The following is a 25,516-nucleotide window of genomic DNA, read 5'->3' as shown; positions in this document are numbered from 1 at the left end:
GATTTTTACAACAACAAAAAAATCTTGAACAAAGCAAAAAGACACAATGACATCAGCTGCAGCAGCTTGAAAAACAAGAAGATGTCAGCATCATGTTCCAGAGGTTTCATGACTATTTCCTGCAGACTGACAGCACAGAGCTGCTTCAACGGCTGTTTCACTCTCGTGCACATGTGTGTTTCCATGGTTACACCTACACAGATCCTTGACAGTGGATGTCCAGAGGGTGGATTTTGATTTCTAGAGTCAAATGAAGCACCGGAGTATGCAGGAGAACAGAGCTTCACACAGCAGCTGAGGTGTGACTGAAGCATTTAGATGCTTTATTCAGGAAAGAGTACCAATACAGTGCAAAAGAAGTTAAAAAAAAAAATACAACTAACCTACTTATTACCAGCAAAATGCAGTTAAAACATTAAAGTCAAAGTATTGATTTGATTTTTTAGACACTGTAAAAATGCTACAATTTTATGTTGAAAAACTGTCAAACCATGACAGTAAAAATCTAAAACAGTCTGATATGGTTTATTTAACACTGAATCACCATAAGTAAATCAGGAAAAAACTGTATTTTGTTAAAAATAAAAGGTCTCTTAAAAAAAATTACATTTCCCCTCTCTTGCAGTTAATTAATAGAAAAATGTTTTATATATATATATATATATATATATATATATGGCATGCCTATGGCATGCCGTTTAGGAAATTATATATATAATGAAACTTGATATATATATAATGAAACTCGATATATATATAATGAAACTTGATATATATATAATGAAACTCGATATATATATAATGAAACTTGATATATATATAATGAAACTCGATATATATATAATGAAACTTGATATATATATAATGAAAATTGATATATATATAATGAAACTTGATATATATATATAATGAAAGTTGATATATATATAATGAAAGTTGATATATATATAATGAAAGTTGATATATATATATATATATAATGAAAGTTGATATATATATAATGAAAGTCGATATATATATAATGAAAGTCGATATATATATAATGAAACTTGATATATATATAATGAAAATTGATATATATATAATGAAAGTTGATATATATATATAATGAAAGTTGATATATATATAATGAAACTTGATATATATATAATGAAAGTCGGAATATAGAATGTTCAGATTTTCATTCCATCTATTCAAAGTTTCATTCCATATATTCAGACTTTTTCCTACTGAGCCCTGGAAGGACATGGCAAACAAAAACAGGAACCTTATTGGACATTTGCTCTTCAGATGAGCTCTTCTGTGATTATCTATCTGTCTTCATGGTTGTCACAGGGAATGGCGACTACGTTTGAGAAAACAGGTAATTTTTAGAGATGTTTTGATTCTGAACACTGAACGTGTTAGCATTAGCTTAGCTACTTAGCTTCGACTACATTTGCATCCCTACATAGCTTAAAGGTTAAACACATGCACCATATGTTGATGATAATGATAATATCTATGTTTATCTTTATAGCTGGTCTTAAGGCTAATTACGAGGCAGAGGTCAGCTGCTGCCTGGACACATCCATGATCACGCCACTGGTGGGACACAATTGTACTGGATTTCAGCTGAAGGCTGCTGTTCTGTCCAAACTGAGACATTTTTATTGTGACATACCCTCCACTGTTGTTAGCTTTTGATTCAATAATTTTTTTTGAGATGAGGAAATCACTATTGCATGTTTCTAGTTAAATACCCTACTTTTATGATATATCACTACAGCATGCACTTTTTATATTTTCCATCAATTTCACCCAAAAGTTGAATAACTATTTGTGAGCAGTGTATGTAGACACATAATAGAAGCACATTTCAATAATATGTCTGCTGCAGTAGTGCAGTTTATCTACCTAGATTGGTGTAACAGTAAAAAAACAACAACGTATGCTACTGATGTTTCTGACTAAAATCTGCTTGAAAAGCACAACTGCTTATCTGTCAAAATGTGTGTAACAAAAGTGTGCACTGAACACTGAATAAAGTCTCTGTAGATTATAGACAAAATTTGCATCTCTCATCACAAATTTCTGTTCATTCATCCAAAGTGCATGAGTAAAATACAAAACAGGTGAAGTACTAAAAAAGATTTATTTTCTAGAAAAGCCAATAGTCAACAATGCAGTTTAATTCTGGGACAGTTGCTCCAGCACCGACACCATGCGTCCCATCAGTGCAACCAAGGTTTTCATTCATCTTCTGGATGTTCTGGAGCATGGCAGAGGTCACGTCTTGGTGTCTTCCGATCTGTTCCAAGAACCGTTCCTCTGACCTCTCCAGATACTGCAGAGGATCCACAGCAGCTTCCTGGTTCCCTTTTCCTGCATAAAAGCACCAAAAAGTACTAGTTGTCAGTAATTATTTTCTATTTTCATAAACACAGTTAACTTAAAGTAAATGTTCTATTTTGTGATTTTAGGATGGGTCAAAAGATAACATACTGATCATGTTGATGTCTGCATAGTCTAAACAGATCTTACTTGATTTGGTCTGTAGAGAGGAGGACAGCGTGGAGGAGCTGCAGGACGGAACCAGTAAGCTGCAGACTAGTGCTCCTGGTAACTGGACCTCATCATCCAAGGCCGACAACTAAATAAAATGAACAAGACATGCTGTTGATAGCATCTGTAATACAAATGATTTTATCCATTAACTGATTTATTGCTTTGTCCATACAATGTTAGAAAGTGTTACAAATAATACCTGTAATAATTTCCAACAGTGATAAATGCCTTGTTTTATTTTACAACAAAAAACACCAAAAGCATCTGTGTATAAGAAATCAGTGCATTGGATTTCCACATCTGCAAAGCTAGAAAATCACACATCAGAATTTCACCTTGAAATTATGAAAATAGCTGCAGATTACCAGTACTCTTTACTTCATTGTGTTAACTTGATCATTTCAATCAGTTTTTTAGACTTGTATTACTGATACGAAACATAATCAACACATAAATTAAAATGTGTTCGCAAAGAGTTCACTGGTTCTTCAAGGGAAATTTCAATGATAACCATATAGTTCAGTAATATGATTAATGGGTCATTGTGCAACAGCGTGGGAGGTTCTGAATACAGGTCTTGGACTGAAATATTGCTGCTGCTTTCCTCCGGTTTTATAAGGAGTTGTTTCATAGCTTGTTAGCTTACCAGCGGCTAACTGGCTGGCAAACAATAGTTGAACGCCAACCTCTAATCACTGATCCGGTGTCCGGACCGCGTTAGCTGGCGGAACGTTCATAATACTGATGTGGGACTGTTGTAGCTAGCGTATTCATAGTAGGATAACAGCAGGATGTTGGAGAAATAAAACTTACCATTATCAGGATCGCTGGTCTGCATGGCAGACTCTTAGCGCATCGCACTGCTTGAATGTCTGTGTGTTTCAGGCCGATTTTAAAATAAAACTCAATAAAATTCTCGTCCGGGTGAGTGTCCTTCGTTGTCGCTTCGCCATACGGACATGTCCCTTCCGGGGCTCGGTAGGAAAAAAAGATTTATATATATATAATGAAAGTTGATATATATATATAATGAAAGTCGATATATATATAATGAAACTTGATATATATATAATGAAAGTTGATATATATATATAATGAAACTTGATATATATATAATGAAAGTCGATATATATATAGTGAAAGTCGATATATATATATAATGAAAGTCGATATATATATATATAATGAAAGTCGAGATGCCATACATGCCGTTTAGGAAATTATATATATAATGAAACTTGATATATATATAATGAAACTTGATATATATATATAATGAAAGTTGATATATATATAACGAAACTTGATATATATATAATGAAACTTGATATATATATATAATGAAAGTCGATATATATAATGAAACTTGATATATATATATAATGAAAGTCGATATATATATAATGAAACTTGATATATATATAATGAAACTTGATATATATATATATATATATATATATATATATCGACTTTCATTATATATATATCAACTTTCATTATATATATATCAAGTTTCATTATATATATATCGACTTTCATTATATATATATCAACTTTCATTATATATATATCGACTTTCATTATATATATATATCGACTTTCATTATATATATATATCGACTTTCATTATATATATATATATATATATATATATATATATATATATATATATCAACTTTCATTATATATATATCAAATCTTTTTTTCCTACCGAGCCCCGGAAGGGACATGTCCGTATGGCGAAGCGACAATGAAGGACACTCACCCGGACGAGAATTTTATTGAGTTTTATTTTGAAATCGGCCTGAAATACACAGACATTCAAGCAGTGCGATGCGCTAAGAGTCTGCTATGCAGACCAGCGATCCTGATAATGGTAAGTTTTATTTCTCCAACATCCTGCTGTTATCCTACTATGAATACGCTAGCTACAACAGTCCCACATCAGTATTATGAACGTTCCGCCAGCTAAAGCGGTCCGGACACCGGATCACTGATTAGAGGTTGGCGTTGAACTATTGTTTGCCAGCCAGTTAGCCGCTGGTAAGCTAACAAGCTATGAAACAACTCCTTATAAAACCGGAGGAAAGCAGCAGCAATATTTCAGTCCAAGACCTGTATTCAGAACCTCCCACGCTGTTACACAATGACCCATTAATCATATTACTGAACTATATGGTTATCATTGAAATTTTCCTTGAAGAACCAGTGAACTCTTTGCGAACACATTTTAATTTATGTGTTGATTATGTTTCGTATCAGTAATACAAGTCTAAAAAACTGGTTCAAATGATCAAGTTAACACAATGAAGTAAAGAGTACTGGTAATCTGCAGCTATTTTCATAATTTCAAGGTAAAATTCTGATGTGTGATTTTCTAGCTTTGCAGATGTGGAAATCCAATGCACTGATTTCTTATACACAGATGCTTTTGGTGTTTTTTGTTGTAAAATAAAACAAGGCATTTATCACTGTTGGAAATTATTACAGGTATTATTTGTAACACTTTCTAACATTGTATGGACAAAGCAATAAATCAGTTAATGGATAAAATCATTTGTATTACAGATGCTATCAACAGCATGTCTTGTTCATTTTATTTAGTTGTCGGCCTTGGATGATGAGGTCCAGTTACCAGGAGCACTAGTCTGCAGCTTACTGGTTCCGTCCTGCAGCTCCTCCACGCCGTCCTCCTCTCTACAGACCAAATCAAGTAAGATCTGTTTAGACTATGCAGACATCAACATGATCAGTATGTTATCTTTTGACCCATCCTAAAATCACAAAATAGAACATTTACTTTAAGTTAACTGTGTTTATGAAAATAGAAAATAATTACTGACAACTAGTACTTTTTGGTGCTTTTATGCAGGAAAAGGGAACCAGGAAGCTGCTTTGGATCCTCTGCAGTATCTGGAGAGGTCAGAGGAACGGTTCTTGGAACAGATCGGAAGACACCAAGACGTGACCTCTGCCATTCTCCAGAACATCCAGAAGATGAATGAAAACCTTGGTTGCACTGATGGGACGCATGGCGTCGGTGCTGGAGCAACTGTCCAGAATTAAACTGCATTGTTGACTATTGGCTTTTCTAGAAAATAAATCTTTTTTAGTACTTCACCTGTTTTGTATTTTACTCATGCACTTTGGGTGAATAAACAGAAATTTGTGATGAGAGATGCAAATTTTGTCTATAATCTACAGAGACTTTATTCAGTGTTCAGTGCACACTTTTGTTACACACATTTTGACAGATAAGCAGTTGTGCTTTTCAAGCAGATTTTAGTCAGAAACATCAGTAGCATATGTTTTTTTTACTGTTACACCAATCTAGGTAGATAAACTGCACTACTGCAGCAGACATATTATTGAAATGTGCTTCTATTATGTGTCTACATACACTGCTCACAAATAGTTATTCAACTTTTGGGTGAAATTGATGGAAAATATAAAAAGTGCATGCTTTAGTGATATATCATAAAAATAGGATATTTAACTAGAAACATGCAATAGTGATTTCCTCATCTCAAAAAAATTTATTGAATCAAAAGCTAACAACAGTGGAGGGTATGTCACAATAAAATGTCTCAGTTTGGACAGAACAGCAGCCTTCAGCTGAAATCCAGTACAATTGTGTCCCACCAGTGGCGTGATCATGGATGTGTCCAGGCAGCAGCTGACCTCTGCCTCGTAATTAGCCTTAAGACCAGCTATAAAGATAAACATAGATATTATCATTATCATCAACATATGGTGCATGTGTTTAACCTTTAAGCTATGTAGGGATGCAAATGTAGTCGAAGCTAAGTAGCTAAGCTAATGCTAACACGTTCAGTGTTCAGAATCAAAACATCTCTAAAAATTACCTGTTTTCTCAAACGTAGTCGCCGTTCCCTGTGACAACCATGAAGACAGATAATCACAGAAGAGCTCATCTGAAGAGCAAATGTCCAATAAGGTTCCTGTTTTTGTTTGCCATGTCCTTCCAGGGCTCAGTAGGAAAAAGTCTGAATATATGGAATGAAACTTTGAATAGATGGAATGAAAATCTGAACATTCTATATTCCGACTTTCATTATATATATATCTCAACTTTCATTATATATATATATCAACTTTCATTATATATATATCAAGTTTCATTATATATATATCAAGTTTCATTATATATATCGACTTTCATTATATATATATCAAGTTTCATTATATATATATCAAGTTTCATTATATATATATCGACTTTCATTATATATATATATCAAGTTTCATTATATATATATATCAAGTTTCATTATATATATATCGACTTTCATTATATATATATCAAGTTTCATTATATATATATCGACTTTCATTATATATATATCAAGTTTCATTATATATATATCGACTTTCATTATATATATAATTTCCTAAACGGCATGCCATATATATATATATATATATATATATATATATATATATATATATATATCAACAATACTGTAATTTCTGCATTTATTTCTCAAAAAGAATATCAGTTTTCACACTTTCTACTGATAATGAAAACATGCTGTAATAATTTTAACAAGTAACATGGGGAATTTTGCATTTATTTCATGTAAAAAATATACAGTTTGGGTCTGTCAAATTGATGAACGGACATATGGTTTAATATTTACGACAGCTATAACTGTAATGTTTGCTAAAAAATACACATATTAAAAGATAAATACACTGACTGTTGTGTTGATAATGGGAAAATGCTATAATATGTATAATAGATAATATAAACTTTATTTTTTAATGGTGGTTTTTTTCACGCAAATTTTAATGTAAAACTAAAATTTCTTTACAGGTTAAAACTTCACAGCACAATATGGAATGAAGCACATTATTTAACCGTAAAATCAACAGTATCAAGACATTTCTTTACTGTAGATGAAGAAAATGTTTTACCATGAATTTACAGTAGCGTTCTGGAATTTTGCCATAAAAGTAACTTCTTTCTTCTTTTTTACAGTGTAACTGATTTAAAATAATAAATGACACCATTAGATTATTAACAGTGAATCATCAGTGTGTTATTGTTGTAGCTGCTGTAGGTGGGGCCAATAAAACTACTTTAGAAACAGTTCCATAAACAGGGAAGGCAGATAAATCTGAGGATTCATCAGATGAACACGATCATCATTGTTCATGCAGTTGTATGTGCATTTACAGAACCTCTGTCAGAAAAGCCTGCAGCAAGTTTGTCACATATGGATTTCATAACAGGGAACTACTGTCAAACAAATATTAACTTAAAAATGAGTTGTCTCATGTTGCATTAAAACAAGCTACTCCTCAGTTTAATGAGCTGCTGAGTAAATAATGATATATCTATAACGATGGTGGCAGCAGCGAACAGTTTCCTCTCAGCTCAGTCCATCAGAGTGTTTATGAGCCAGTCACAGAGGGACGTTTCCTCTGCTGTAAATACAAACTGCTTCACAGTTTATGACCGAAAGGCAACAATAAAAAGCGTCTGAGAGGAGCTCTGAGTGGTCTGAGCCTCAGTTAGAAACCCTCAGTGGGCCTTTAAACCGGACCATCATCCTCACCGTACCTACCTGAATATGAGGGAGGTTTTTCCTGCAATGAAGTTTAAAGCAGCAAGAGGTGGTCTTAAATGTCAGAGACAATTAAAGTAGCAGTGACTGATGCATGATGGCTAGTTTGAAGGCTGCCAAGTGCTTTCAGAGTTATAACACTAGATCTTGTAGAGTCACCTGGTGTTTTTTAGTCCAGCAACTGCATCAAATTTTACTGCTACGTTTCGTTCACCACTGCTGATCATTTCATTCAATAAAAACTTAATGAAGAGGGGGAATAAATTAAGTAGTTAGCTTGTTAGCTTAGCTCTGTCACGGTTCTGCAGAGCTTTGTAATTTTAGCTCATTAAAATGCCGTTTTATTTCTTGTTCCTCGACGCTGCAGCTCATTAACTGGAGCACAGATGTTCTATTAGGAGGAAGAAGATCTAAACTCCTGGAGATGCCAGTTGGATGACAGATGAAGGAGAATCAGATCAGGGAGAGTCCAGACTGGCTCATGAAGACTTTAAAGCTGAACTACAGACATGCAGTGATTAGCAGCTGCAGAAGGCAGCCAGGGAGGAGGAGAGGGAACATTTTTCTACTTAACGAACCACCGGCCTTCTGCAGGTCTTTACGCGTCTTAATAAGCATCACATTCGGTCCCTTTACAAAGGTCTTGAATGTTGTTTCGTAGCTGCTTTACATGGTAACATGAGCCTGATGAAGAAAACTGCACACCTTTTGCTACAGTTTTATCTTTTATCATTTATTACGGTCAGACCTCCCTCTTACATTTTGTTGTCGCACCTTTGCTATTCGCATCTGTCTGCCAGACCTCTTGATTCAGTTACCTTTTGCTCCTTGTTGTATTAATCTGCTATTGATTGGCAACCAAACGCAAATTAACCACTATTCACCCTTGTATTTACACACAGCTCCCCTCCCTACTCTTTGACCATCCCTATAAAATATGTACTTTCCAAATGTTCTGGGTCGGTTTACCTTCGCAGACTGATGCTCTGTGTTGGTAGACCCACCGTATGCCCGAATACCAATAAACACTCCACTACAGTAAACTTCGAAGGACTAAGAGTGAAATCAGACAGTCGCTGAGAAGATCAACCATTCACAATATGTTGATTTTAGTAAAAGCTTCAATTGACAAATTACTTAAATTCTTATTTTGTCTTTCGCTTTTCTGCTGCTCATCTCAGCTACAGACAGATTATCAGACAAAGGCCCTCGACTCTTCCAGTTCAAAAGTTCTCTGGCCTTGCAGTCTTTGAGACTTTAGGTGAAGAAACCCCACATATAGCTGCAAACTCCTGACAAAAACATGATATAAATGTTATGAAGTTCATGTAATTTGTAAAGTCTGCTAAATGTTGCAATTTGTTTCCTGTCGTTCTTCACGTTCGACCAGTACACTGTAAAAATAAAAGTTTAACAGTTTTAACTGTATTTGTTAGAAAAATTGTGTAATTTTACAGATTCTAAGTTACTTCAAATAGCTGATTAACCCTCGTAAGATCACAGTAAATTATTAGTAAAAAAAATACTTAAGGTATTAATTTTACTATTAACTATACAAAAACAGACCAAAACTGTAAATATTTGTCCCCTTAAAAAAAAAAAAAAAGTATTAAAAAAAATTATCGGTTTTTGTTTTAAAACATCTGGCATTAAAAATACATAATTTTACTGTACTTTAATCAGCCAAAAATTTAATTATTTAATTAACCTTTGCCATTATTTTCCACTCATTTCACAGTATTTAGAAGCATATATGTTTTTGGCATAGTTGCTGTTAGAATATTGTCATCTATTTCTAAAACTGCGAACAAGCTATTTTATTAATTTCTCTACAGTATTCAGCAGCCTGAATTTTAATTTGGCAAACACTACAGGAACCCTCAAGCCAGAGGACTGAGACAAAAACATGGCGCCTTCATTCAAATGATTCCTTGTTTGAGGGGAACCAGAAGGGTTGAGAGAGGAGATCTGACAGACTTGTGAACAACAGTGAGACACTTGCTATCATCGCAATATGCTTCCAGCAAACTGTAAACTGGCTCCAGACAGTCACTGCCAGCTTCAGCACACATCCAGAAAACACACAACAACATGTGGCTCTTCGAAGTAAATTAAGGGGATATTTGAAAAGCCGTCCGGAGGTTAAGTGTGTGATTGGGGTCATTTGGTTTTGACCTGTTCTGAGCTGGTTTCAGTCCAGTGTGTCGGGTCAGACGTTAATCACTTCACGCTGAGCCGACGGCAGCAGATCTGGCAACACCGTGAGCTCCGACAGCCATCGTCTGATCTGCAGCCAGCAGCAGAGTCCAAACATCGCTAACCGTGTCCATAAAGACATTACATAATGTCAGGAGGCAGGAGTCCTGCTGGATCCAAAGAAACCCAGAAAGCCCCGTTAGCGCCGCTACAGGCTGCAGAGGAGCTTAAAGTCTGATCAAATAACATCTCTGTTCTGAGACTGATCCAGACGGTGGCATCATGGAGTCAGTCAAACCCAAAAGGGTTCATCCTGTGGAAAACAGGCGGACAGTTACTGCTGATCTGAATATGCTGTGTGGGATTTTTTCAAAGCTTTTTTTTTAGTGTGTCATAGTTTTCTTACTTGTAAAAAATCTTCAAACTTACAAAATCCAAAGTCCACATAAAGGGGAGTTAATCTCTGCTCTACACCCGCCTGAAACACTTTGTTTGAAGTCTGGTGTTTCTTCTGTTACCTAATTACATCACCATGTAACACATCTGCATCACGGCTAGTTTGACCCTCAAGTGAATGAGCAGCTGCCTCAAAGTCCACAATTATTTCCTCGGTCCAGCTGTTTCTGTTACATCTCACTGTCCACACAGAGATCTGAGGTTATGCTACCTTTCGTTGGGTCAGCTGACCAATCACAGAGCTTCTTGGAGGGAAGGCTTTAAAGAGACAGGAGTGCTCCAGACAGGAGTACAAGATGCACTGCGGCAATGTACAGAATTAGAAAACTGAGGTGTTTTTGAACATTAAAGCAATTAAACAGAGCCAAGAATTGATATTATAAACCTATATATGTGCAGAATATGGGCCCAAGCAAAACTCTAAGACAAGTTAGAGTCTGAATATCAAAGAAAGACGAGAAAAGTCAGAGTCGAGGCCAGATCCAGAAATTAAAATTCCCATGAACAATAATTTGTGCACCAGAGATTTCTGTTAGAGGACTGCTTCGTCATGTCGCTATGGACATTTTGCAAGGGGATAACTGTTGCTGTCGGACATTCTTGCTGACCATTAAAGTCCTGATGGTAACATCTGCTTTAAAAGACACCTTCAGGAGGACAACAGCTGGTCTTCTAGGTGTCATTGTGAAGACAGGATAATGTTTGTGAATATATTTGCTAAGACAGACTGCAGAAAGTGGATGCAGGTTAAACAGGGCTTCTGTCAGTATCAGCTAACCAAAAACGAATATGTCAACTAATTATGACTGATACAGTGGCATAGGTAAAGTAACATGAGCACTTTTTAAAAGAGTAGGAAGACAAGAGTAAGAAGAGACTTGCTGAATAAGTTGCCAACTCAATTCTTGACACAAATCGAAGTAAAAACTTATACAAGTGGGAGGAAAAACTGAATCAAACCATAAGTTAGAAGATCTGCATTTATAAAGCACATTTGTCCACTATCAGACAGCCTTTACCTCTCATTCACCCCGATAGAAACACTGTCATCCATTCACAGGGCCAAGACAAGTTCCAGTTGAAACACCTACGAGCGTCTGAACATCTTTACGCAGAGATAACAGCATGTGATATGCACATTTGCATATTCTCAGGCGACTATTTTTGCCTTTTTACACATGTAAATATCTCTTACTTTTTTATCACTTCAGATTCCCTGGTATTGCTACACTTGCTGTTTATTTGACTTGGAACACTTAATGTCTATTGACCTCATTAAGATTTCTCTACTTGTCTGCTTTTTTGTAATGCCCCAACGTCAAATTCCTTGCATGTGACTTGTACTTTGATATGCAGCTGGTTATGATAAGATATAAGCAGAGGAGCTTAAAGTCATAGTTGTAGACCAAGACAAGTGTAATTATGAACATTCAGAAGGCTGTCAGGTCAGAGTAAAAACATCGACAAGGCTCTGGAGATTTAAATGACAGGAGCAGCTCACTGTGGCAGTAATTATTACTGAGGAGGGGCTGATAAATGACCCACATACGCTGTAGACTGGATTAAAATCACTGAGCAGAGCAGGTGATGATAAAATCTCCCTCTACAGACAGAAAATCAACCTGAACGGTGCTTTTGAGTGTTCAGTAACATAAACGTCTGAGCATCAACACTATGAATCTATTTGCTCTGTAAACTGTCATAAACCCGCTGAATGAAACAAAGACGTTGAGTGCTTCTTCTCCTCCGTCACATTGACTCAGCAGTCTTTCAGCCCCCTCACGCTGAAACAGGAAGCTCCTTCATCCAGTTGACCCTGTGACCCCTCCCTGCCCACCGATCCCTCTGCTCCAGACGTTTCTCACAACCTGCCGGTCGACCAAACCGGATTCATGAGATTCCAACAGCCTGAGAACCATCAGATCTGGGCTCTGATCTGCTGCAGGGTTTTCTAGGTAACAGCTTCTTACCTTCCCCATCCCCGGCGTGTCCTTGACCTTCGACCCGGCTCGAAGGAGGCATGGTGGGACGGCAGGAGGGGAGAGCTGCAGGGCCCCGCTGAAGCCGCCGGTGTACAGCAGCAGTCCCGGAGCTTCACCAGGCGAGGAGGGCGGGCCGGCCTGGGACTTCTTCCTGCGGGACAGACTGAGCTTCTGAGCCGCCCTGCAGACAGAAAACACCAGAGACACAAAGATTCAGCTAGAAGTCTTATGCTCTCCTTAAAGACACCTTCATGTTTAAAACTGCTGCACTAATGCACGTAAACCTGACTGTCATTTAACCTCCAAACCCAAAATATGCTGACAAGTTCAAAAGGCATAAAGTCTGATACCATTTATAAGATTTTTTGGGATTGCAGGATTGTTCTAACATAGTTGACATGTTTGCTGTTTTTAGGCCTACTATCAACATGGCCGCCTGTAAACAAACACCTCATGGCATTTTTAGAGAAAGACTCTTCTAAATATTATATATACAATTGAGTAAAATTGAAATTGAAAGTTATTTCTAAAGATATTGTAGTAAACCTGTTGACATGCGATGAATCCACACTTGAATCACACACTACTTTATATTACATAACTAAGGAAGCTTTGGAGTCTTGCCAGTCTTTACTTCAGGAGGAAATTACATCATATGGGGCAGGTCATGTGATCTGGAATTAACACACTTCTTTGAGAAGTTATTTTTTTTATAACGGGTAACTTAGCTGAAAGTGATTTCTTGGACACGGATACAATTTGTCATTTTCCATATAAAATCTGATATATTGCCAAAAAAGAAATATCTGTCATGATTATCTCAACTTAATAAAAAGAACACAATCAAAACAACTTTTGAATAAGCTCATTTTATTGTTGTTTAGTTAATTAGAAGATGGTTGGTATTAAATTCGGAGAGTTATTTGACATTTTAGTCATATCCAGTTATTTTTTATTAATAAGTGATCATTTCCATAATAAATAATTATACAATTTGTAAAGACATGATCATAATAAACAGAATATATATATATATATATATATATATATATATATATTATTTTTGATTTTAAAAAAAATGCAACATATATCCCATGGACTTCAAAAGTCCCTCAATTATAAATTTACCCTTTTTCAATTTTTGGATGGACCATGAGTAAACTTTGGTTGGAGAAAATAATTGAGTCTCATCTTAAAATCATGATATTTCATAACTATTTAATGCAATCTGCATGCCTCATCTTTAAATAAACAAAATATATTAACCAAAATCTGCAAAAACACAAAAATGAAAGTGTGCAAATATTTGTTACCAAAAATCATTTAATAAAAACTCAAGAACTTCCTGGTTGAATTGCAGGCTGTGTTAAGTAAACATATAAGTAGTAAAATCTATAGGATGTTGAGCCCCCATGTTTTTCCAGTATTGGTAACACCTGTGATTTTCTCAGTTTTTCCAAAATAAGCCATCAAACAAAATCACCACAAGTTTTTGTTTTTTTTGTATCATTTTTGGCATCAAAACTTTGTCCCATCAAGCTATGGTTTTTACCGTTTCTGTTGAGATGCAGGACTTGACTAAAAATATGACAGGAGCAAAAAACACAAAAAAATGTTAAATTCTATTTGTTCATTTTCTATGTGTTGCAACATATCTCCTAGAAATTTTCTACGTAACTGTCTTACAATAAGTTACTGTTTGCTGTTAGTAGCTGCAGTTATTCACCTGGCTCTTACAGTGGAGTTTTAAAGATAAATAAAACAATTAAAAAGATGGATCAGGAAGTGAAAACTAGTTGATGACCTACTGACATCAAAGTTTCTGGAAAAACAACCAAAAACTCCTCTTAACTGATCTGGTAGAAAATGAAAACACAGAGTCTCCATATTTTACAGCTGCAATAATCTGTTTGTGATGATAACTGCTGAGTGGCTGAAGTTTAACCACACTGAGGGAGTTTGATCAGTTTATCATCAGTTCATCAGGTTAAAACTAAGGAAAAAGCACTGCAAGTGAAATCCGTAGATAAGAATGCAGCTCGACCAACATGCAGCAAGATCTGTGCTGTGTTGCTCAGCAAAGAATTATGGTGTTTTACTCAAAAAAATAGTAAAAAGGTTGATAACAGTCGACGTGTGCAACAGTCGCAGAAAAGAAAGGCATAAACTAAAGAACAAAATATAAACTAAAGAAAAGAGAAAAAAAATAAAAATGAAAAGAAACTCGTACAAAAATAAGAAACACAAACAACACAATTAAATACAAAGTAAAAATAAGGAACCTGACACAAAAACAAGCAAACAGGCAACACCAGCTACTTCTTTGGATTTACCTCATGTTCTAAGTCATATTTTTGCTTAATGCTAATTTCTGTGTTGTTGCAGCTCACATTTGATGGGTTGTGATATGAACAGATGAATTTCACCCTGCAGGACTTAACAGGTTCTGATGACAGAAAATGTCAAACACAAGGTGAGAAGAAGAGGAGGAGGAGTGTTGGGTAAGTGGGGGGTCGAGGAGGCTCAAACTCAGATCATTAGAGAAGGAGAGATTTCCCCTGCACTCCTCCTCCTCCTCTTCATCCCTTCGTCCTCCTCACTGAGGCCAATCAGAAAACAGAGCGTGTAATTACAGCTTCCATGAAGGACGGCGGGGAGCAGCCTCGGGGGATTCACTCAGAGTGTGTGTTATTTCAGCCAGTCGAACGTTTATCACCAACAAACCCTGGAAACACAAACTGCAGCGCTGCAAGGTGAACGTGTACATGTGGGTGTGTGTTAAACGCTGACATTTACACTTCAGCGCTGGGAACTGGGTGTGTTGATTCAAGCAAAACACAGAAATGAAAAGAGAAAAGGAGAGACAAAAATCATCATGTTTAGTTCAATTACAGCAACATATGGCTGGGCATTTCTGTATAATGTAGCTATTTGGGTTTTACTGCATTCCCCTGGGCCTGTTCACCTTCGGGAGAGTTGAATGAAGTTTCTGCTGCTCACAGCATTAAAACATCAGCATTTCCATGCAGAAACACAGTTAACAGCTTCAGTCGGAGTACTCATTTGGCAGACGGTAAACCAGGTGAATAACAAAGAGCAGGAAAAAGAAGAAAAGGGGAGACTTCAATCAATACAGAATAAAAGACAGAGAAAAGTAGAGAGCTCAAAGTTGGAAGAAGGGAACTGAGCAAACAGGGAAATGGAGAGAAGATGAAGGAGAAAGAGTACAATGGTGGAAGCTGTAAAGCGGAATGTGAAGAAGGAAAGAGGCTTAAAACCTCCAGCACCCATCAAACTGCAGCCTGACGCCATGACTCAGCTGCTCTGAGCTTATCTGGATCTACAGCAGCACAGCAGAGACTTTCAACTACTCAGAACAAAAGCATCAGCATGATTCTGGGAAAATGTGCATCTGGAAGTATTCGTACACCAGACATCGACTGTAAAGAGGTTAGCGATAGTCGACCAGGAGGCGGTGAGCAGGTGAAAAAAGGCAGAACATTTAGACTTCGGGCGTGCGTGTGAGGTTTGTGGTCTGATCGGTGAATGGTTTTAAACCCTCAGTTTACTAAATAAATCTAATGGTGACACTGACTGATCAGGACCGGGCATCAGCTTCTGGCCATATCCCTACATCATGTCCATCAGCTACCCAAAGAACTTCACTAATACGTAGAGCTGGTGGGGAACAGAGGGTCATTGGCATTCATAGATCATAAAGCCCATCTCACGAGGCCAATCAACAGGATGACCCTCACCACCAATGCAGACCTGGGAGACCAGAGGCCCAGGTTGTCAAGCAATGGGGAAAGCAAGGGAAGGTGCAGAAGCTCCATTTTCAAAGGGATGATAAGCTGTTATGATTCAGGGAGGTATGTTCATGCATCCAAATGTTGCATCCTTGCTTTTTGCATTTATGCCTGTTTACATCTAATACATTTAGATTAAACTAGCAAAGATTCTATTGAACATATTTCTTTCTGCAATTGACAAAGTGTCTACCACATAGGATTGTTTCATCATCCAAGCCTAAGTCCCACTGTATGACACACCTGATTTTGAGTCTCTAATTTGACTACACAGATTAATATTTTTTGCAGCATCTCATCACAACTCAGGTATTTTTGGAGGATCTCACGATGACAAACTCCTGGAATCACAACTGGCCTGAACAATGATTTTGTCAAGTGACCAAACAGCGCAACAAAAACTGTAGTGTTCATCTTGTAAACCACACTGGCCCAAAAAGACTTTCTCCCATGCACAATGATTAGAAAATGAGCAACTATAAAACAGTGAACATTTTTCCTGTGCACTTTTTATTTTCAGAATGATCCATTTGAAAAGTCTCAAAAAGCTCTGATTCTTTATTTTCATCTCATTGTTGCGTGTGCGAAGGCGACAGAAAGTCATGCAGGTCTACAGGCCCAACTGAGACAGACACTGACGAGCGTGCCCAGTGGGCAGTCCCACACACTTTGGATTTATACAGTAAGCTCCTGGTATCAGCTATGCAGTCGAACACTTGTGCTCCACTAAATCCAATCATCCATTATTTGGATTTCATAAAACCACAGCGTCTGCTTCTGTGTTGACTTCTTTTGTGTTTATTGCTGTGTCATTTTCTGGGTGATTCACATCTCTGCTGCTGAAAACCGTTGGCTGAAAACACACTTTGCTGATGGTGAGGCTGAAGAGTCAACATCCTCTGTGAATGTCGTGTAAAAATACTACAGGACATGGTACCATGTAAATATAATAGGAAATCATGAGCTGTGAGCAGCATTATTCAGCTGGCACACTTATCTAAATGAGTTTATGTGAATGCTTGTAGCTAATTAAAATGAAAATGTCTCAGGAATATCAGACTGTGTTCACACAGAAAATCACTAACCTGGTTAAGGGATGTCAATTAAATGTCCCTACCATGATTATAACATGGGAAACCTTAATACGTTTTAAGACAGTTGACTTTGTGTTTATGGTATGACACCACAAGCTGGATTCAACTAAAATATCCATTCAGCGAAGAGATCTCCTTCCTCTGGGTCACCTGTGGATGTTTGATCTACAGCACCAAAGTGTCCACTTATATCCGACACCAGAGACCACCACTTAAAGGAAACAGGATTAACTGTATACAGCTGCCTTTTATGATGTCAGTGTCTTGGCTGACTTTAGTATGAAGCTTCATTATGAAGACACGGTGAGAAAGAAGAGCAGGAGTGGATCAGTTGGTTGATTTGTTTTTGATCTTCCACCTTTATGCTTTGATTCTACAACATTTCAGGTCTTCATTAACCTGATGGACCGTGAAACACTTAAAACTAACACATTCAGTCAGTTTTGCGTGGACACTTTGCCACACCCGACTCCAAAGTGGATCTATCTTGAGGATGCAGAGATAATCAAATAGTAAAAATCACATGGAGGCCTATTAAGAATTTCCGATGAGGACTTAGCAAGTCATCAATCAGCAGGGTAGAAAGTTTCCAACTCGTGAAAAACCTGCAGAAACTCAGATGAGTAGAAGAATCCAAAGGATTTTTCTAGCCCGAGAAAACCCTTTTTGTTCAATGTGTTTCATGTGAGCTGAAGACATTCACAGGAGAGAAACATTTTAAAGAGATGCTGTTAATAATGTGACTGCAATAAATAAGGCAGCCTTGGAGGGAGAATCTGATGATCTGATGGGGCTGGGTTTATTTTACAGCTGAGCATTAATGTTAACATTCTCTCACTTTAAGATTGAATCTTCAGCTGTACTCACTACACTTGGAGTACATCTTTATTTGCCCCATGAGCACATCTTTTTTATTCCTTTGAGCCCAACAACACTCTTAAATCGCATGCTTCTTTAAACCAGATCAAATTAAATCAATGTTTCCTGTTGAAAAAGATGTAAAAATGATTACTCACAGTTCCTTCCAATCCATTATCTGCTCAGAGTTCTTCGCCTTGAAGAGGAACTGTGTCCGAACCTGTTCTCATCCATTGCAAAGAACCGCACTTATTCCAACAAGAAGCACAAAATCATGGATTTACAGGAGAAGAATCTGATGAATCATCATCAAGGCTGAGCAGCGATGGAAACCGTTCAGCGGTGGAACATGGCAGTGACAAAAATCAGCATGTGGAGCCAGTGGTCCCAGAAAATTGAACTTTCCAAATCAGAGATTAAACAGTATCCAGAAAATAGAGTTTTCACAGAGGTTTAGAGCAGCTGTTGGATCCAAAAACGTGTCTGTATCTTCAAAACGTGTTCTGTGCAACAAGCATCCAAAAGTGTCTGGTCAGAGTCCATCAATAACCAGTTGACAGGTCATTGTTCCCAAAGATATTTTCACAGTCATCCACATTTGTTTTCGTTGAAAATGTGTTGCCATTGTGAATCATATGAACAAACTTCTACTGTATCAGTTGTTTATTGGGATTAGTCCAGTTGTCAGAAACTTTCTTGGCCGAAAAAGTTCTGGGAAAGTTCTCTTCCAGCAGAAATCCAATGGAATAAATGGATCCTTGAGTTGTTCCCATCAAACCAATCAACAGTTTTCTTTAGAATACTAACAGCTACAACAGCTGTCAGTCTGTAGGTCATAAAATGTAACTGTAGCTCTAAAATATCAGGAAATTGGCTTGTGAAAATTTGTGAGTTTCTAAGATTTCGCTCAATTTGCAGTTCAAAAACAATTTACCATGCTCCCACAAACATCCAGCAATAGAAATGTATCTGATCCATCCATCCATTTGACTTTACATGACCTGTTCCTCAATCCATTGTAGAAATCTAATTAACATGAATCATGCTCACCAAACTCCTTGGGAAAATTCTTTAAAATTATCAAATAAATCAATTAGTATATATAATTTACAGCATCAATTTATTCTTAAAATAGCAGTAAACTGGTTGTCAATTCACCAGTAAGTGAGTTTTTTTGCAAACTCTAAAGGAATTTGGGAGTTTTCAACAACATTTTTGTTTTCATCAAAGATATCTTTAGGAATATGCTATTTTTCCTGGAATTTGTTCCATTGATTGTTGTAAATGACATCCATCCATCAATAACTTGTCTTAAAATGATATTTAGATGACTCTCCAATTCTTCCAATATTTCACTGGTCAAAGCAACTCAAGCCATTTCGACTCTTGGATAGCATGATAGGTTGTTGGTCATTTTTGTCAAATATGTCAAAAAATATAGAAGCTTTCCTTGATTTTACTCTGCCCAATAATCAGGAAATAGTTCAACAATCCAAATTAAGTCTCAAAATATCAACAACTCCTACAGAAATATGAGTTTTTCGAGATTCTTCCTGATTTCTTAACTAAAACTACTCACATCACTTTCATTTTCCAGCCATTCATTTGCCCACTTGTTTCCTCTTATGGGAGTAATTCATGCCAAATACCTACAATCTCCTCCCTCGTTCCTCTCCACTCTTATCTTCGTCACACAAACATGTGTCCAATATGTCCAAGTCTTTCTTTAACTGACCTCCCATCCATCAGGTAATTCAAATATTTCTATTGTCACTGAAGTCCAAAAGAAATCTGACAAATCAGACAACACATCCAACTGATCAAACCTCAAAATTTCAGGTCTCATCTGTAAATCGATGTCTCTTGATTTAAGCACCGAACGCCACAGAGAACATTCCAACAGGTTTTAATTTGTTAATCAGAACAACGATCACATCTCTTCATCCTTCACAGATCAGTAACTTTCCGTCCGTCTGTGTCCTCCAGTTTCATCTCTCACACGTGGAGCAGAGTCGGTCCGACGGCTGGAAGTTTTCAGGGAAAAATTGTTCAAGTTTCAGTTTCATGTTTAAACAAGATCTGGAGAAAAACGGAGCAAAGTTCTGCAGAGATTTAGGGAGCTTTGGCTGCGTTTGTCAATGGAAAATGCTTTCACTGCCAAGAATCTGACAGTTCAATCCTTCTTGTAGTGATCCATCTTCACATCGATCCTTCCATCCTTCAGCCGAACACTGCACCAGATCTTCACCTGTAAACCTTCAGGTTCTCCGTCCGATCACGAAGCTCTGGCTTCACCTCTTCTTTTTGTCCCGCAAGTAGATGAAATCGTTCACATCTCTTCTTTTATTCCAGTTTTCTTTTTCCCCTCTTCCTCAACCACATTTCTACTTTCCCAACTCATTCTTTTCCTCTTCGTCAGTCTCTCATTCCACTTTTCCCACCCTACCTCTCTTCTTCTATTTCTTTTCCTCTTTAACCTTTTTTTGCTGTTCTTTACCTTTGTGTATCTTTCCCCATCTTTTCTCCACTCTATATCCTCTCACTTTACTTCATTTCCCCCGTTTTCCCATCCTCCATCCTCAATTTTTCCTCTTTAACGGCTCATTTCTTTTAATTTACCTCCCTGATTTTCCTTTTCTTTTCCTCCTTTCTTCTACCTCTCCTTCTCCTCTCCCTCTCTCTTCTCTCCTGTAGCTCCTCAGTCTGTTCCTGCAGTATCGCAATGCTATTCCTCTCCACCCCTCCTGCCTTCCTCCTCCTCTTCCTCCTCCAACTACGAGAGAGCGAGAGAGAGAGCGAGAGAGCGAGAGAGAGAGAGAGAGAGAGAGAGAGAGAGAGAGGGATGAAAGGAGGCGGCAGCAGCAGCAGCACAGGAGGGATAGAGGACTGAAACAAGAGGTAGAAATAAACGAGTGAATGAAGAGCGGGTGGATTCCTGCCTCTCGCTGCGGTTGTTGCTCGGAAACACTGGCGAAGCTCCAATCTTCCTCCCTCCCTCCCTCCCCCTCCCCTCCAACCGTCTGCCTCCCTCACCTTCCCTCCCTCTCCTCCCTCCTCGCTTGCCCCTCCCTGCCTCTCCTCTCTCTCTTCACAGCCCCGCCTTCTCACCATGTCGACTCAAGGCAGCCGTGAAAACCACTGTTTTAAACCCCCCCAACACACACACACACTTGACATGCTACATGAATACTTCATGAGATGACAGACACCCCCACTGCTGGACTTCAAAGACACTCAGCATATGTGTGTGTGTGTGTGTGTGTGTGTGTGTGTGTGTGTGTGTGTGTGTGTGTGTGTGTGTGTGTGTGTGTGTGTGTTTTGTAACCTTGCTGAGAACCTGCAGGTTGTGCGGCTGATACGAAACAACGGATTTCCTGATGGATAAGGGAGATGATGGCGAGCAAACCGGGAAAATAGACGCTGTAACTTCAGTTAGAGCTGCATCCATTTGTCAATTAATTCATTATTAGTCAACTGACACATGATTAACTTGCTTTGAGTCAATCTTTCTAGGGCCAAAAAAAAAACTATTCTGTTGTATGGTTGTAAAATAAAATGTGACATATATTCTTTTTTTTCACCCCAACAGGCTGAAGCCTCTTTCAGATATGTGCTCCATTCTGTTAATTTGACGGCTACTTAGTGTTTCAGCTTCATGTCTGAGTCAACATCTCTGTTACATTTCCGTAAAAATCATGCTGACAATGTTATAAGATAGTCATGAAATCCTGGATCTCCTCATTTACATATAAAATTGTTCTTATATACTTGAATTTAGTCTTTACTTAACTCCCACTGGTGTGCATAGTGTCTCACTATGTTATTACATTAGCCAAGTTTATCTCCATAATTAATAACTCTGTGGAAAATTAGAATTTTTCTAGAGGTGCTTAACAAATGAAGTTATTTATGCAGTTATTCCCATTTGAGTTATAAAAGATGCTAAAATTCCCATTTGAGACACCTGTGAAGTATAATTCTCAAATCAACCTAAACTGGTGGCTCCCGCTTTGTGATTTCTCTTTATAAAATGCGGTACAAATGATAAATTAGTCAGAAAATGCCATGAAGCAAAAGACAGAAGCAAAGAGTTTGTAAAACGAGATCACCCGTGATCGAGGGGTTTCCACTGCAGTGGACGAGGCGTTGCAGAAAGACAGAACTCTGGCTGAAACAAAAAGAAATGTTCTGACTTTAAATTTCCCAGAACAAAAGGAATCATTTAGCCACAACTACATTTTTCCAATTTGACACACATTACATCCATTTTTTAATTTAAAACATCTGCAGCTAGTAGATGATCTTTTCAACCCGTTCATAAAGTTCACACGCAGTTCGTGTCCGTCTTCGACGGACACTCTCCATCTGAACTAGCAGAGACATCAGATATGTCAGGCCTAGACTTTGCTTCGAGATAAGATCCTTTCAAGGGAAGGTTTTATTAATAAGCACTTACGTCTGATCAAAAGTCCATTTAACAAACAAGGTCAAATGATTGTCCCTGATGTTTCTACAGTCCTCTGACCTCAACAAGACAAACATCTGGTGTGTGACATGAAGATAATAGAATATCAGACAAAAGAAGATTAAGTCAAATGAAGCAAGAACTGATCGAATTTGTTCACAAACATGAATTTAAAACATTTAAGGTTTCTGTAGGTTTTCTATGACAGATAAGCATCTTCAGGCGTCAGACTGTTCAATGAAAAGGGGTAACTTCAATAAAAGCTGATGGTGTTGCTGTATTAAATGTACTTTATAGTTCCAAACATAGGACGCACCAGAAAGACTTTGAGGACGAGCAGCACTTTGACACTCGTCCTGTTGGGAAAGTTTCCCTGTTAATCCAAGGAGGAGAGAGTTTTCTGTGCAACAAGAGAAGTACATCAGACCCATGTTAGTCACACACTCTCCTCTCTCCAGTCAGGCTCCTGGTGCTCTGAATCACTGAAGGTGTTTTCATGCAGGAAATTGTGCATTCATTGGGGATTATTTTCAGATTAATTCACATTTGGTGCTTCAGTGACTGAGGACTGATACAGTTAAGTAGCAGAGAGCGTAAAATAATGTTGACCTGGTATCGCACACATATTTACTGCAATGCAAGTTAATTAATACCAGGAAAAAACAAGTTATTAAAGTCTGCACTGTGTGGAGATGCTCTATAATGTCCCTCAGAGGACTTTTGGTTCCCACCTGCTGCTGCTGTTGGACTCAAATGTGCAACATGTGACCAACAGATGATTAGTGATGAGTGGAGGAAATCTGCCAGAAAAACTGTATCATCTCTGCAGAGAGCCACAGAGTCAAAGTATCGTCTGTCGGTGCGGGTCCACAGATCCATAACCAAGCCAGTTCAGATCAATACTCCGAACCAGACACCGATCAATACGAGGTGAGCAGCCCGAGGCAATCTGTCAGAGTTAACCTGCAGAGAGGTGAGGATCAGCAAAGAAAAGTGATTTCAGAACAGCATATGGCTCGAAACTCTTCTCTTTTGCTGATTACTGTCTCTCAGATTTGTGGAGGTATATATCTCATATGTCAGGGATTAGGTTTATGTGCAAGTAAAACTGTCAATGGTTCATTAAATCAGTTTAACACTTTGTTTCCTCTGTTTTATGTTGTTTGCACACCCATCACAGAGCTACATGAAAACCTTAGACGTTCAAAGATTTAGAGTTTCATCACAAGCCATTATGACCATCATCCCATCCCATACAGTGAAGCTTTAATTGTGCTCTGTGGTTGTTATAAACCCAAAGCAGCAAATGAAAGCTGTGAAGATATAAAGACATACTTCTGCCATTCCTCAAGCCCCAAGAAAAGGCAAAAGTTAAAGTGGTGCGTTAGCCTACCAGCTTTACAAGCTAGTAAGAATATGATACATTAACAATATGTAACACTCAGCTAACCAACAGTCGTCCAACTTAAACAGGTGCAGAGAGTCTTCTTCCTGAAGGAAGCGGGACCAGCATAAGCTCCTCTTTTCTATTTTGTATTTTTTGAGCAAAACAGCTCATTTAGACCAAGCCTAAAAGCAGGTGTTGTAGTCTCATGGTGAAATAAACCACATTTGCTGTATTTTTGAGCTGAAAATATATGCAATACTTTGATTAATTTGCTAAAAAGAGGTACTACATGGACCTATGAAAACAAACCCTAATCTGCGCAGTTCAGTCCAGTCAGAGATGGTGACATCACCCACTCAGTTCTGACCTGAAATGTCAGCAGAGCCTCCTCAGGTTTATATTTTTCCTCATAGCTCAGAGTCGTGGTGTCCACAGCTCCTCTCCCTGTCACACTGAAAAATAACTTCATTACATTCTCACTGAGGGAAAAAAAAAAAAATCATGAGAGGCTGCTGCAGCTTCTTCACCCCCTCCTGAAAAAGACACTGTCTGTATTCAGGTTTCGTGTGGGGAGAGTTTCTCATAACGCTGGCTTTATTCTGACAATATAACTGAGGACCTCTGACTTAACACTTTGCAGTTCCACTAAACATAACTGGCAAACCAGGTGTGTCATATGTGCAGATAAAGTCAGATCTGTGTGGCTTTGGGGCTGCTCCAGTTCAACATGTTCTCAGGGCGTCAAATCAGACGTCAGGTTCAGCCCTTGTTAGCCTGGGCAGCCGTTAGCTTGTCAGCAGCTCCACCTCTGCACCGTCAGCTTTTATCCTCCCGCTAATTATCCTGCCACATAGCAGAGCGTCTGCAGGTCTAAACTTAGACTCTGTCCTCCACCCTCTGCAGCAGTCTGATGGAGACAGAAGGTTCAACTCCCTGCAGAGATCTGAGGGTCAGAATGATGAGAGCAAAAATAGATGAGAGAACTTGAGAAACACTTTTTGTCCCTCAAGTGGACTGTATTTTGAAATGTAAGGGAGCGGAAACAGAGGTGTGAAGGCTGAAATGAAGGCTGGACTTTTGCATCTCTAGTATTCACATTACAGCAAAAAAAAAAAAAAAAAAGTACAGTAC

General features: G+C 37.8%; 1 protein-coding gene and 1 long non-coding RNA gene across 3 annotated transcripts in view; both read right to left on the bottom strand.

The window, feature by feature from the left end:
* Positions 1–21,509, bottom strand: part of LOC127537668 (kinesin-like protein KIF26B) — a 28,044-nt gene extending 6,535 nt beyond the window's left edge. Inside the window, 2 exon segments of the mRNA XM_051960603.1 lie at positions 12,761–12,953; positions 18,692–21,509. Coding sequence (XP_051816563.1) covers positions 12,761–12,953; positions 18,692–18,708 — 210 coding nt within the window. The 5' untranslated portion in view covers positions 18,709–21,509.
* LOC127537671 (uncharacterized) lies at positions 1,715–3,536 on the bottom strand. Of its 2 annotated transcripts, XR_007947462.1 has the most exons (3): positions 3,361–3,523; positions 2,524–2,632; positions 1,715–2,364 (listed from the first exon to the last, which is right to left on the bottom strand). It is a non-coding gene; the product is annotated as an uncharacterized LOC127537671 (long non-coding RNA). The 2 variants fall into 2 exon arrangements; XR_007947463.1 differs by having other exon boundaries at positions 2,524–3,536.
* Positions 21,510–25,516: the final 4,007 nt, after the last annotated feature.

Source organism: Acanthochromis polyacanthus, chromosome 16, assembly GCF_021347895.1.
Source record: "Acanthochromis polyacanthus isolate Apoly-LR-REF ecotype Palm Island chromosome 16, KAUST_Apoly_ChrSc, whole genome shotgun sequence".
In the NCBI taxonomy this organism is placed as follows: Eukaryota; Metazoa; Chordata; class Actinopteri; family Pomacentridae; genus Acanthochromis; species Acanthochromis polyacanthus.
The sequence above is the reverse complement of the archived record's forward strand: the minus strand, read 5'-3'. Positions and strand labels throughout refer to the sequence as shown.